Genomic DNA, 14,381 nt, shown 5'->3' on the forward strand with positions numbered 1-14,381 from the left:
ACAGCAACTCCAGCCCTTCCCACTGGGAGATGCATGCAAGTGTGAAAACTGCCAGAGCACAATGTGGAATATATTTCTGGGTAGTGTAGGGCATGTCCCCTTCAAACCCATTGCATCTACATCTAGCAGTGCTCTTTGCTGCATTTTTTAATGATTATTGCAATAGCAACAGTGAAAGCACCAAAGGGTGAAGCTCCGGGGGTGTGCCCTGCCTCAGGCTCTCAGCAGCCCTGGGGCCACCAGGCCTTTGCAGAGGTTTTGTGCAGAGATCAGAACAGCTTCATCCAGCATCAGTATTCTTCAGCTGAGCACTCTTGTGTGTTAAAGGCCTAGTGAAGATTGGGAAATCAAAAAGCAAAGGCAGATTAAGTGTTTAGTGAAATTACTGCTATGGATTACATGGATTTAGTTTATGGGGTGTGCTCATTAAGGAGGAAAACATGGGGTTTGTGTTGTTTTACACGAGCAGAGTTTCACATTCATCTTCCATACTGCTCAGTTTGGTAAAGAAGAACAGGGCTCATCTGAGGTCAAAATTTGGCATTTTAACTTCAGATACAGCTAAATCCTTTTTTGCCCCTAATGAGTAATGGTCCCTGTTCATTAGGAGGGTTTGAGTAATTGCTTAAGGTGGCATCTCCTCTCCTGAGCTGATCTGAAACAAATGTGTCTTGCACACGGTGGCTCCTTTTAAAGCTCAGGAACCCTGGTGCAGATGAAACATTGAGCCAGGTGCTGAGGGTATCATCTGAGGAGGAAAAAAAACAACTTCAAATAACGCATGTGAGGTTTGTAGGGCAGCATCCTGCACTGAGACCCACAGCACTTGTGGTGTCTGCAAGACTTCACAGTTCTCTGTTAGGCTCCAGATTTTGGCCCTGGCTGGAGAGCACAATTTAAGGTGGAAAATATATCTTCATAATGCTTAAAATGTAAAAAAAAATGTGCAGATATTTTTTCCATTAGCTTTTCTCTGAATTTTTGAGTTATTCTTTTCTTAAAAGATTGTCTGAGGTTGTAGTTTTAAAAGAAATAATTTTCCATGTGAAGAAGGAAGAGCCATAAGGAGAGTAATTATAATGGCATTGGAAATAATCCGCTACTGTTTCTTTGCCAGAACATCCCTCTGTTCTCATGTTTTGTTTTCCCAAGCTCTGAAATTTGTCCTGCAGTTTGCTAATGTTAAAAAGACAGACTAATCTACTGACATATTTCCAGATCAAATGTTTCTGTTTTCTAGCAATAAATTTGGCTGCCCTCCGATAGCAGTGATTTGTTTGAAAACCTAAAAATCTTTAAATGTTGCTAATTGCTCTGAAAATGTTAAATTAGACTTTTGAGCAGGAGCATTTGCAAATGAAGAATGTTGTACAGTTAAACTTTGTAATGCTGGCTTTCCAAATATCCCTTTAATATTCAAATCAGTTGCATCAGTTAAGCAAAACCTAGAGGCAGATTTGGATTCCCTCTCACTTTTTATTGCTGGCCCTAACACACCATTCAGAGAGGATGTATTTCTAATACAAGAATGTTCTCCAAACCAGTAAATCTGGGATTATCTCTTCGGACTGATTATGTCAAAGCTCTTTAGTCACAGCACTTTTGCAGAGCTAAAAATAAACAGCAGCAGGGTTTATACATTTATTCTCTACCTAAATAATCTGCACGTATTGTGTGTGTCTGTCTACAGTGTGAGACGCGGTATCTGGACTTAATGTTTGTTTATTTATAAGAGCTCTTTTCCTAGGAAGGATTTTGGCAAAGGGTTTAAACCAAACTGTCTTAAGAGCATCACCCATGGGATAAAGTCTAGAGCAAGTTGAAAGGAGCTGGGTTCAAACCAGAAGTGTTTGCAGCAGCAGCTTGACAACAGAGCAAAACTTGGACCCATGTGTCTTGAAAATGAATGAAAACTGGTTCTTTCCTTCCTTACCAGTGATGAAACAATCTTATGCCATCAAACACAGAGAAAAGTAACCTAGATTTCAGTGCCACAGTTTTGCACTGTTAAAGATCTGGAGAATTTTGTGCATTTAATTTGTGTGAGAGCAAAATGAAGTTCTTACAGCAGTAGCAGGAAGTTGGGCATGCTGTCATTTGCCTCCTGGCCCTGGAAAATGTAGGAGAAAAATCTTCTGAAGAAGAAACACTTTACAAAGAATGTTTAGTGGGATACATCAAAGACCTGTGGATGCCTTTCCATGTAACTCTCTACTCCTGTGCAGTCTCTCCCATTTCCCAGGGTTGATGCTGCATGCTCAGGAGAAAATGGAGCCAAGGCTTCAGGTACACAGCAGGTCAGGGCATGCTACACAAGGAAGTAAAGGGAAAAAGAAAAATACTCTAAAGTCATTTTGTTCTTACTTAAATTCAGAAATGGTTTGATAAAAGTCAGCATTATAAACATTTAAAATAGTGCTGGAGGCAATAAGTCTTGCATTGGCAGAGGTGGAATGGATGGAATCCAGTTCATTCAGCTCCCATAATTCTGCAGGTATTGGAAGAAGTTCTGTGCCTTATACCAATAAATCGCATGCTGGGACCTCAATACTAAGACTTGTTGACTGAATATTTTAATTGGGAAACAAGGCATTTCCTGACATTGTAGAAAACATTGCAGAAATACGCAGCAAAGCTATTTTTCAGAGTATATTTACAAATGTAAATATATTCATAATATAAATATGAATGCATACACTTCCCTGTGTTGTGGAATAATGGGAACAGTGTTCTTGATTGTACAGACTTTATTACCAAGTCTCTCATAAAACATTGCAAAACAACTCTTTTCATGTTCATGTTGGCTGTCACCTGACTTTCTAAAGGAAAGCATTGGAAATGTTTGGCAAGTTGCTCTTATTCCTAGTAAAAAAAGTACATTTGCTTTCTTAGAATGGAAGAATTACTGTCCTTGAGAGTGGTCATTGTCTGCTGCAGTGTATTTTCTGTAGGAACATGTTTTTCATTTTTCCTTTTGTTATAACTCCTGTGAAACTGATCCTAAAACCCCAGTAATGCATGTTTTTGTAACAAAAGAAGGAATGGAGCCTATCCAGTCCTGCTCCCACCAAAAGAGCCCTTCTGAATTGGTTTTACACATAACTTGAGCCTTGGGGTTTGATTTTTTTTTTTTTAATGTTTGAGAACAGAGGGTATGGCCTTTATATTGCACTTTGTCTTCCTTGTGTGGTCCTTGCTCAGGCGTTGCCTCAGTTGAGGTAGTGCCTGAACTCACAGGTTACCTGTTCAGAGCAGGGATTCACATTAGGATTAAATTTATCTTTTGGTGAACGGTATCATCCTCATCGCACCCAACTGATTCTAAGCTCAGTGCACTCAGCTGAAAGGTGTGAATAGTATGATCATGGTGATGAGAACAGTGATCTCAAACCCATCACTCAGTGTAGTGGAGCATTGGCTCAAATTCCTACTTCAATATATCTGTTCCTGTAATCAGTTATTCAAGGGAGTATTCTCACACAGAGAAAGACAAAACCTGTTCTCACTTGAAAAGGTAAATCCAGAGTAGTTCCTTCAAATTTAATTAGACCAATGCACCTGGAAAGTGGGTGCAGACCTGGGCTTTAGGGGCACTGTTAGGACATGTGAGAAGAGCCATTTGTCCTTCATGGCATTTATTATACCTACAATATTTTTCAGTTTATTCTTGTAGTGAACTTATATTACAAAATTAATCTTTGCACTGACTTTACTATAAAAGCTGTGAATTTATTAGCAAGATTTTTTTTTCCAAGTGAAAAGAAGCTATTTCCTTTCCCAAGAACACATTATTCCAGAAGGGAGAAGAGGCAGTGTGTTGCCCACACACAGTATGGCTCACATGCACACACCACTCACAAGGTGTGCAGTGTTCTCAGCACAGGCTCCAAACCTGTCCATGTGTCTGTCCTTACTGAGCCCTGCTTGGGCTCTTTCCATTCACACAGAAGCTTTCCAGAGACTATAAAGCAGCTTAGCCTGCATGTCAAGTGTAGGGTTTAAACCTTAAAAATCAGCACTGATGCCCTTTTATTGTGTGTGTAAAGGCTGTGGGAGAACATCCAGAATTTGGGCTGGAGGACATATAAAAAATAAACTTTTTTTTAATTATTCTTTCTGCAAGAAGAGGAATTAGTTCATGATGCTAGAATAATAATCGTGGAGTTGTTTTGGCTAGAAATGACCTTAAATACCCCCTCATTCCAACCCCCTGCCATGGACTCAGGCACCTTCCACTGTCCCAGATTGCTCCAAGCCCCATCCAGCCTGGCCCTGGACACTTCAGGGTTCATGTTCTAAAGAGCTGAGTGTGTTTCTGCAATGTGATTCCACACTTGCTTAACTTCCTCTTGACCACCCTGCCTCCCTCAGGCTGTAACCAGTGAGATGGCCATGTTAATATCCTGCTGTGTTAATTGTCTGCAGCTCCAATAATTAACAACAAATGTCACCAGTCTGTGTCAGGAGTCTCAATCAAAAGCATTCTCTTTATTGCACTAGGAAATGGAACCTTCAGTCCAGGTTCTGGCTGTCTGAAGACTCCACATTTTGTTTTTAAAAATCTTGCATTTAGCAAGAAAAAGACAATTCTGTGTTTGAAGGTGTCACAATGATTGTTTCAACTCCGCCTGGAGTTCCTTGTTTTGGGCTGGGTAAGCCTCTTTTGGGTTGCTGAAAGCATTTCTTGTTGGTTTTTAGCCACGTGACACAGACAACGTCCTGGATCCATCCCGTCACGAGCGCTCTGAGCTTGCTTTGCTCCGAGGAGGAGGAGGATGGGATCAGAGACCTTCGCGGGCCCAAGAGCTGAGGACAGCTGTGGACAGAGAGTAGTTTGTCTGGTGTTAGTCCCTTAGTGAGCAGATGCACAGGTTTTTATCTACCTACTTTCTAGTGTGATGTAGTAGTACCTGGTGACATTTCTCCCCATCAAGCTGGAGGAAATTCTGCTGCTTTTGAGATGGGTTTGTTGATGTGTGCTACAAAGGATGCAGGGGCCACAGGAGTCCTTAATCTGCCCCATTTTGGTGTGCCAGGGATCAGTCTTACCTTAGGGCCCAGTCCCATCTTTTCATGATTTCCCCACAGACCCGTAATTTCCCTGACCTGAAGCTGAATTTTCCAGGTCAGCTGAAATTTTCACAGCTCTGAGCAACATGAGGTTTAAGATGGGACCACTGGTGGTAGATTCCAGCTGATGGTTGACTGTGAGATGCAAAGTGAGGTGGAGGTTTTGAACCAATGCTAGTGAGAATAATGGAAATTACTTAACTGAAAACTCTTATTTCTATGGGAGAAATCTTCAAATAAGTTTTGCTACTAGAAATTTAGTGATTTATTACAAATATTGGAGCCCTGATGACTTTTTAAACAATACTTACTAAGATTGGTTGTTGAGCTTTAGAAAATTTGTCTTTGATAAGTTGTCAAGTAAAAAGAAGGTTTTTGTAGAGGACATCATACTCTGACAACAATATGAGGCAATATGAAAATTATTCTACTTTTGTACTCTGCTAAACCAATACAGACACACATCAAATACTTCAGTGGAAGCTGTGAAGTTTCAAGTACAATGAAACCTGTGAAACCACCTCCAGGATCAGCAGAAATCAGTCACCTCCTCAGAAATGGTCTTTTAAGTAGAACAAAATCATTTTGTACACATTGGTGATGCTTTAAAGAGGATAAAGAAAATGATGGGGGTGCTAGTGCAAGTTAATGGAAAGGTTTCTGTGTACCTCAATAGCACAGGATATTTTAAATCTCATTATTCACAGCACAATGTCTGATGTCAGCTTTGTCGAATGTATGATTCTGTGCTCCATTTTTCTGGAGGTTCTTTATATGTGTGTTGTGTATATAATGGTGGGTGTTACTAATGAATGAGACAGACCTGAACCTGCAGAAACACTGATGGATATGCCAAAGGAAATCTCTTATCTGTGCTTCAGTCCAGGAGAGAGAAGGGGATTGTGGCAGTGTGAGGAAGGCACAGGCTGCAGTCACATTTTTTGAGGTCTGTCTTCAGCAGGTGTGGCGTTGGAGTTAAGAATCCTTGTCTTCTGAGGAATGAATATCAAAATCAGACTCACTCTGGTGCCTTGACCATGCCTCTGTCCTCAGCAGTGCAGAGCTGTGCCAGCTCAGGCTCACTGGAACAGTTGATCCTTTTGAACCAAAATAATTCACCTTTTTTTGAAATCCAAGTCAGGCCTCTGAATAGCAGCCCAGTAATCTCCTGCACTTGGCCAGAGAGCTGGAGAGCACATCACCAAATGTTCTTCCTGAAGCTCACAAAAGAGGCCTTTACAGGCTTTGCAGGAAGTAGATGTCAGGGTATATTGAATAAGCAAATAGGAAAAATTTGTTTTGTACTTTCAACTTGGTCAGACCCAAATTATCTGTGAATCTACACAGGTGGTGTGGATTAGGGAAAAAAAGCTTGCTCAGCAGACCCACAGTAACTTACATTTCTAAGAAAACTTCTCCTAGCAGTAACACATGAATGGTTTAGCCACATTTGCTGCAGGGGCTCCTGCATGCTCCACAGCCTCCTTTGTGCTCCCGGAGAGCTCAGGCCAAAGGGACAGAGCATGTGCTTCAGTGTCAGGCTTGGACACTCCAGAAGCATTTTTATTTAAATCCCTTTTCTCAGAATGGCACAGACTCATGACCTACAGAAGATATGTCATCTGAATTCCTTGTGGTATTTGCTGTAGCTGTAGTAGTCATTTGGATGCTTTATGACAGCACTTTCTGTTCATACTTCAGTGATATCCAGCCTGCACAGATTTGAAATATTCCAGCTCCCCAGTTCTGCTCAGGAGAGGTTTGAGCCACCACTTGCAGCCTCGATTCGTTCTGCTCGTGGCTGTGTCAGCCAGCTGGGTGCTGCAAAGGGGAGCAGCTATTTAGGGATGGGGACTGTGGCTCAGGCAGGCTCTGCACGAGCAGGGGCTCCATGGAGAGCAGCTCAGAGCTGTCCTTCTGTTGGGTCAGCTGCAGGGGCACAGCTCTGCACATGCTGCCCTTCCTGGACGTGCAGCCTGCTGTGCACGGGGACGATCTGCCTGCTCCTCTCACTGCCACCTCCCACAGACCCCAGTGTGGCACAAACCTGGAGCCTCTTCCTCTCTCTCTCTCTCTTATAAACTTGCCTAGAAATTAAAGATGTTAGAAATAGATCTCTGCATCTCTTCAGCTGCTCCAGTGAGCATTTCCCTCCTCAGATAATCCACCAGTTCACATTCTCTGGGGTTGAGAATACATTTTCTTACCTACAATCTCCAAATGTTCCAATCTATTTTTGCACACTGGCATACTTGTTTCCTAGGTTATTTCTCTTGATCTCCCCTTATCTCTTCCTTTATGTGAGATAGTTTTGTGAAAATTATTTTGCTTAAGCTGAACTGTGTATATTGAGAAAATGGTTCTAGCATAACTTGGAACAGAATTTGTAAAGAGCAGTTGTCAACATATGCAACACTGTAAATGACAAATTTTCATTTTTATTCCTGAATAAAAAGATAATAAAGTGTATGTGATCGCCTTTAAATTAATAAAACTACACCTTTATATTGTAATGAATCTCTCCCACATAACATTCTCCATCTGTTGAAATGCCTCTTGCAACAGGCTGCTTTAGGAATGGTTTGGTTCATTTATTTAAGTCTCTTTCTGACACTCAGGAGGTGCCTGGTGCCACTGAGGTAAGGAAAGGAAAATCCTTTAAGAAAAATATTTGTGGTTGTGGAACAGGGTGGGCTGTGCAGGGCTGACTGTGGGCAAGACTCTCCAGGAGCTCAGGAAATGCTGCTCTGGCTTGGCTTGTGAAATGTTTCATTTTCTGGGAACTCTTGGGATTCTTAACCCTCAGGTCAGGACACACAGGACTCCAAAAAAGCTCCAAAATTCAGTGGCCTTTTTGCAAGTGCTGCTCTGAGTGACTTTGCTGTGGCTCTATTTTATGTCAGCAGCAGAAATGTAAGTCGGCTCAGGAGCCTTTGTTCAGTTCTGTGCTCCTGGTCCTTGTGTGCTGCCAACACTCCCCACTCCAAAGACCCTGCAGGGAGTGAGCCCAGTCACACCGGTTCAGACTGGCACCTGTCAGCCCAGGCACTGGGGCCAGCTTTGCAGAGATGTTTAGCAGCTTAAACATGTTCGTGGAGTTAATGGGAATTAGGCACCTAACCTACTTAGATGCTGCTATAAATGCTGCTAGGCATGTTTAGGTACCTAAATACCTTAGTAAATCTTTCCCCTGGCTGCTTGTAGTGATAGTGCACCAAAAATCAAATACCAGTGACTAAAGCCTCACCTTTGTCCTCTGTAACCAGCTTTGCCTTTCCCTGGGGATTGTTTTCATGTAACACTAAAAATACCAGCCAGCTCCCAGGTTGTACCATCCAGGCTCTGCTCATATTTTCTGGTGGCTTGATTATTTATTGCTCATTCTAGATTTTTTTCCAACATTGGCTGATGTTGGCATGGATTTAATAGGTTGGTATTTTCACAACACTCATCTAAGATAAGTTATTTTATTACAAGATAATACAGCTGTTATTTTAGTTATTTTGTTACAAGATAATATGCTGTTTACAGCAGTGCTCAGGACTCCAGAGAATTTAGTCCAGCATTTTTCCACAGCACACATAAGCTGTGTTCCTCCTTCACCTTAAGGATGTTGATAGAGACATTGAACTGCAGCTACACGATCCTTATTATTCACTGAGGGCTCCAGCGAGGGAGGTTGCTGAAATGACCCCTCGTCCTGATGAGGAGGAATGCAGTTTTTCCAGCCAGTCACTATGGGGAATTTTGGTTTTATTGCTAAAAGCAAACCATGAAAAATCAGTAGTTTTGCTGCTGTTTCACATAAGTCACTATTTCACCCTGACCCCCAAAAGCTACACTCTGATCAGAAATGTCTTCATCTCCTCTCAAGTACCCTGCCTGTCAGCTACCCACAGGCAGTATTTCCCTGTGGTCCAATTATTATTATCATCAAGAACTATCCTTGCTCTTGTATGTGAAGAGAATTCATTTAAAAATGGAAAAAGAAATTAAATTATGTTTCTTGCCTGAAATGGAAATGTAACAATAACAGCACTTATATGGGAAAGAGAAAGGATCCAAGGAAAGCAAAGCATTGGGGTTCCTGCTGATGTTTTCATTTTCACTCCAAAGGCTGGTAATGCATCCTTGTTCCTTTCCAGCCCCTCTGTTCCTGAGAACAGCAGGAGCATGGAGTTCTCCAGGGACAGGGGAGATCTCAGGCCCTGGCTGAGCTGCACATTTTAATCTCCAGACTGAGCCACTGGGGACCCATCGTTAGGGGCAGTAATTAGTCACTGTGGGGCTTACGTGTTCCAAGCTAAAGACAGCTGCTCATCACTGATGGCATGACATGAGCAGGAGCAGAAAGGCCCAGTAAGAGCCTGCCTGGCACTCTCAGACCATATTACACTGTCAGTTAAATGCAGAACTGTTGTAAATAATAAAAATACAGAGGATCAGGAAATTGGCCCTAACTGTTGAAGTATGGCTGTCTTGTTACTTGGTTAATTGAAAGATGCAGCCAAAAGGAATTTTGGTACTAACTGAAATTTGTAAATGCAATTATCTCTTACTCCTTCCTCTGCTCAGCGTTGGGCATGCAGTCCAGTCCCTTGAGCCTAAACTCTCCTATGCTTAACCCATTCTGGCTGCAGATGCTGAAGCAGCACAGTCCTGCAGGCTCTGCTGTTTCCAATAACGGCTTAGAGTCCTGCAGAGAATAATACAAAAGCCAAAAATGAAATCAATAGTAAATGTTCGCTAACAGGAAAACTCCTGTGGCTGGCTGAGGATAACAGAAAAATGTTTTACTGCTGTGCTCAGAGGGTTGTTTGGTACAAAACCCTCAAGTCTGTTTCAGACCAGGTTTGTTATTGTTGCTTGTCCCAGTGTTTTGGATACACGATTTAACCTACTTAGAGGAAACTGGAGGAAAAGGCCTTGGTAATTTCACCACATTCATAAAAATGCAGGTTCTCGTAAGAAAACTCAGTAGTCATCCTGACTGACGTTTTGAACACCACCAGTTGCTGCTCCCAGGGCCAGGGACATGCCTGGAGCACGGGGGAAATTAGCAATTCAGCTTCTGATGTGGCTGAGGGAAATCACAGCTCTCCAGGTAAGAGAAGGATTGAGTTCCTTCTTTTGCTATAGCCACAAGGGAAAGGGCTCTGGGGCTGGAGTGAGGCACCCTGCCAGGGGCATCACCACCTCCCTGAGTTCAGGAGCTGGATCCTAGGGAGTGTCACCAGGGGAGCTCTTCCCTGGTGGGGCTGACAACTTTTAGCTCATTGTAGTGGAAAGCCCTCAATCGAAACACCAGCATGCTCTGCAAAGGCACCAACGAGCTGCAGCTGCAGGCAGGGAGGTGAATGAGCAGAGATGTGCAGAGCAGTCTGTAATTCCTGGCCAAAGCCAAGGCCACCTTCCTCTGTGCCCGCTGCACCCAGAAATTGTTCTTGGATCCATCCATCTACAGCTCTCCTGCCCTACCCAGTTCTGATCTGAGCCCGCCCCTGGAGCACAGCAGTGCTCAGCTCACTCTCCCTGTCACTGCTGCGTTTCCAAGGGAAGGACTGCAGCCCGAATAGCTCCCAAGTGGGTAAATTGAGTTTGCAGTAATCCCAAATACCTGAGATAAGAAGCACAGCTCTGCCATGGAGGCTGAGGGCTTTAGAAGCAGGGAGGCACAGGGACTCGGATGCATGTACGTGCCTCATGTCGTGTCTCTGCCAGGGCTGGAGCCTAATTGGATTTCACAAATGTGACTTCTGTGCCTCTTGATCACAAAACCAAATTAAACCTCAAGAAGTTCGGAATAAATCTATACCCGAAAGTTTGCCTAAAAAAAAAAAAAAAAAAAAAAAGAAAAAAGTCTCATTCCAGCTCCTCCTCTGCCTCAGCAGGGGAACAAAATGAAAACTTCAGAACTATTGCTTTAAAACAAATAAGAGAAGCAAAGCACACCCAGCAGATCTGAATTCCTGGGTGCACTGAATAAAATCAGTCATGTGATAATGATGAGATTTTCTAGAACACCTTTTAGGCATGCAATTTTTGCATTAAATCTATTCAGATGTCCCTAGAACATCTGCTTCTTCTGTAAAATGGGAGTAACTGCCACTTACAGTGCACTGACAGCTACAGATAAATGCCTGGTAATTGCTAGCAGGAACTACTGCCTAACCAGAGATTTTCTTCAAAGTTAACTTGCCTAGATTTTAAGACTATTGCACACGACAGCCCTGTGCCAGTTCACACAACTTTGGGAGGTGGAGTACGTGTTAAAATTGTAGGTAACAGTGGGATTCAAACAGATTCCAGCCTCCCTTGAAGGCAGATCAGACACGGCTGATGCTTGGAGCCGCGGCAGCAGAGGGAGCAGAGCAAATCCCCAGATTTGCTGTTAATGTGACCTAAAATCGGTGGGAGCTGCTTTAGCACGTGGGTGCCGTGGGCTGCTCTGCTTCTCTTGAGGGAGACACCGGAACACCTGCAAAAACCCTGGGCAGCCCCGAAAGAGAGGAGCCATTTATAGGCACTGCCCAGGAAGAGCCACAGCTCTGCGGCAGCACGCTCCTGGCTGCTTTTCCTCTCCTCCCTCGCTGCCTATGTTTATTCATGAGTCAGGGTGCAGGCAAGATGAAAAGGCTGCTGGCAGACTTCTCCCCGGAGTCTCCACTTGGAATGGTACCACATTTCCAGGGAAGCCTCACTTGTGCTCCCAGCAAGGTTGATCCTCGTGGGAACGCCGTCATCCCTCTGCATCTCTCAAGGCAGACGAACATCATCTTCACCGTCCGTACACTGAGGCGCACGAAGTCAGTAAACCTCATCTGCTTTGCTGACATCCAGAGCTGGAGTGAGATTTCACTGCTCTTGAAAAACCCAGTGCTGTGATGGATTAGCCTGGTGCCCCTCTGGTCTTTACAGCAGCCTCTTGAACAGCTGTAAAACGGCACCTAAAAACCAGGGGACTGCTGGCACACAGGGCTCGAGCAGAGCCAGCTCTGCTACAGAAAAGCCAGCTGAGATCTTTCTTTGTGAAAGAGAATAGCAGCTAGTGGAACACAAAAGAGAAATCCATGCCTGAATGAAAGGAAAGTGACATTAAGGAGGACTTCTGAGCTCAGAATAGCTCCTGCCATCCTCTGTCACAGCCTCACTCCGTGAGGCAGGGAGAGGCTACCAGGGTGCTCAGTTCTTGCAGACGAAGTTCTCTGCCTGGAGACCCTGCAAATTGGAATAAAAATCAGTCTGATTTTTGTAATTTTGAGGGGAAGTGTTAAAAATATTTAAAAGAAATCACATCTCCTGTTAACTAATATAAAACTGAAAGCCTAATGGGTTTTCCAGTTGATTTCAAACTTCCATCAGTGCTGTTGATGCTGCTGCTGTATCACAAAGGGGTCTCTGCTGACAAGTTTGTTCTCTAAACAAAGCAAAACCACAGCATTTTATGTCTGCAATCAGTGTGTGTTAGTTACAGGGTCCTCTCCCATGAACTCATGCATGTTTTACTTTATTCAAATCTACAAGCACACTCAGATGACAGCAAATCCTATGTTTATAATAAAGCCAGTGTTCCCTTTGCAGAAAAGCCAGGTGTATGGACCACCACAGACCCTTTTCTGACCCTTATGTCACAAATATGACATTTGCACAGATTTCTTCAAATTTCAAACCTAGTCACCGTGGCAGGGAGCTGTAGCAGCTGCATTTCAACAGTGAGAGTGAATTGTTGTAGTAGAGATTACTCAAGAGCAACTAATCTTAGCATAACAAAACATTTGACTGACTTCCAAAGGACCTCAGTGCAACTCTCAAGTAAATCAGTCTCACCTACTCACAACACAGAGCAGTTGTGAAAAATGCATATTTTATGATTGGCTTTTCGCAAATACTAAATTGAATACTATATGTATTATGTTATATTGATTAGAAGTGTTGTATTAACATTTTAATAGTATGGTAAATGTAGTTTTGTAGTTAAAATAGAACCTATGTATGTGGGTTTTTTTTTTTTACTAGCTCAAGCAAGAGATGAGATAATGAAGAAACTCTTCACACAGAGATGGCAGTGATGGGGGCCCATAAAGAATTACTGCCTCCTTATCGGAAAAGACAAACATTCTTCCACCTTCTCTCCATCTTTATGGAACCACCAGGATTAAAGGGAAGAAGTTGACAAAAACCAGAAAAGTTCTTAATTTGCAAGGAATTTATGCATCATGTATAAGATATATGAATATGCAACAGGCTATTGCTTTTAAAGATTATTCCTTTGTTCACAAGGCATGCTTATCGGGCTTTAAGTGCCCGAGAGCATCCGGACATCCGTAATTCTTTGCTTTTTTATTGTCTTGTAATTGTCCTAACTCTAAATTTTCATTACTCTAATTGTATTACTATTTTTATAACTATTTTATTATTATTAAACTTTTAAAATTTTAAAACCAAGTGATTGGCGTTTATAACACCAGTCAAGGTATTTTCTTGCAGGACAGCATCTCACAGTGGCCCTGTCCCAAGCTGGACCCCCACTAGCCACATCCATCGCCTGCTCCGAGGGGCTGAGGGTGGCTCAGCTCTCAACAACCACCAGCACCTGTCAGGATCAAAACCCCCAAATCCAACTAGGGTCTAAGCAGTCTGGTTTTCCTATGAGGAGCAATTGTAAGAGGGTTTGTGCAGAAACCTGCAGTGACTGAGGTCGACATTGACACTGTTGTCAGGCAGACACTGCCGAGCAGCCTCCGAGCAGCTCAGTGAAGGGGCTTGAGAGATGGAGGATCTTCATCCAAAAAGAATGTTACTGTGAGGTTCCGAGAAATCTAATGTACTGCTGTAAGACTTCTTACTGGAAACAAGTACCTGGCTGCTGTGTGCAAGAGGTTTGCAACCTTACGGTGTCGTAACAGACCTTGTTACCTTACATATCTAAGAAATCTCAGAGTTAACTCTGGCAAATACTCACCTGGCATACAGGTGTTACCCTCTTAAGATCCCCCTACCTGATCCTACAGGAAACAGGGACAAAGAGAGACAACACTGATGAAAATTCAGTGACTTTTCCAAGGTCATGCAGCAAGTGGTGGCAGGGGTTGGAGAGCCAGGGTCACCAGCCTGGTGCTTCCACCCCTGCACTGAACTGTCTCAATAACTGAAGGCTCCAGATCAAGTGTAAAGGTTTAAATTACAAGAAAATTTTATTCTTCAAAAACAGTAGTAAAAAAAAAGATAGGTTTATAACTTTTTTATCTCCTACTCAAGAAAATAAAAATAGTAATATAGCCTCTTGCAGAAAGGACAGGTTTTCCAGGAAA

General features: G+C 42.9%; 1 protein-coding gene and 1 long non-coding RNA gene across 6 annotated transcripts in view; one reads left to right on the top strand and one right to left on the bottom strand.

Moving 5' to 3' along the window:
* STXBP4 (syntaxin binding protein 4) overlaps positions 1–7,478 on the top strand; it is a 66,974-nt gene extending 59,496 nt beyond the window's left edge. For all 5 annotated transcript variants that reach the window (XM_068209658.1, XM_068209659.1, XM_068209660.1 and 2 more), the window contains one exon: positions 4,699–7,478. In XM_068209658.1, the coding sequence (XP_068065759.1) occupies positions 4,699–4,810 (112 nt within the window). In that variant the 3' untranslated portion in view covers positions 4,811–7,478. The remainder of the gene's footprint in view (positions 1–4,698) is intronic.
* Positions 7,479–8,474: 996 nt separating this feature from the next.
* LOC137485243 (uncharacterized) lies at positions 8,475–12,363 on the bottom strand. The gene is made up of 2 exons (XR_011005236.1): positions 10,688–12,363; positions 8,475–9,766 (listed from the first exon to the last, which is right to left on the bottom strand). It is a non-coding gene; the product is annotated as an uncharacterized lncRNA (long non-coding RNA).
* Between the last annotated feature and the right edge of the window lie 2,018 nt (positions 12,364–14,381).

This window comes from Anomalospiza imberbis, chromosome 19 (assembly GCF_031753505.1).
Source record: "Anomalospiza imberbis isolate Cuckoo-Finch-1a 21T00152 chromosome 19, ASM3175350v1, whole genome shotgun sequence".
In the NCBI taxonomy this organism is placed as follows: domain Eukaryota; kingdom Metazoa; phylum Chordata; class Aves; order Passeriformes; family Viduidae; genus Anomalospiza; species Anomalospiza imberbis.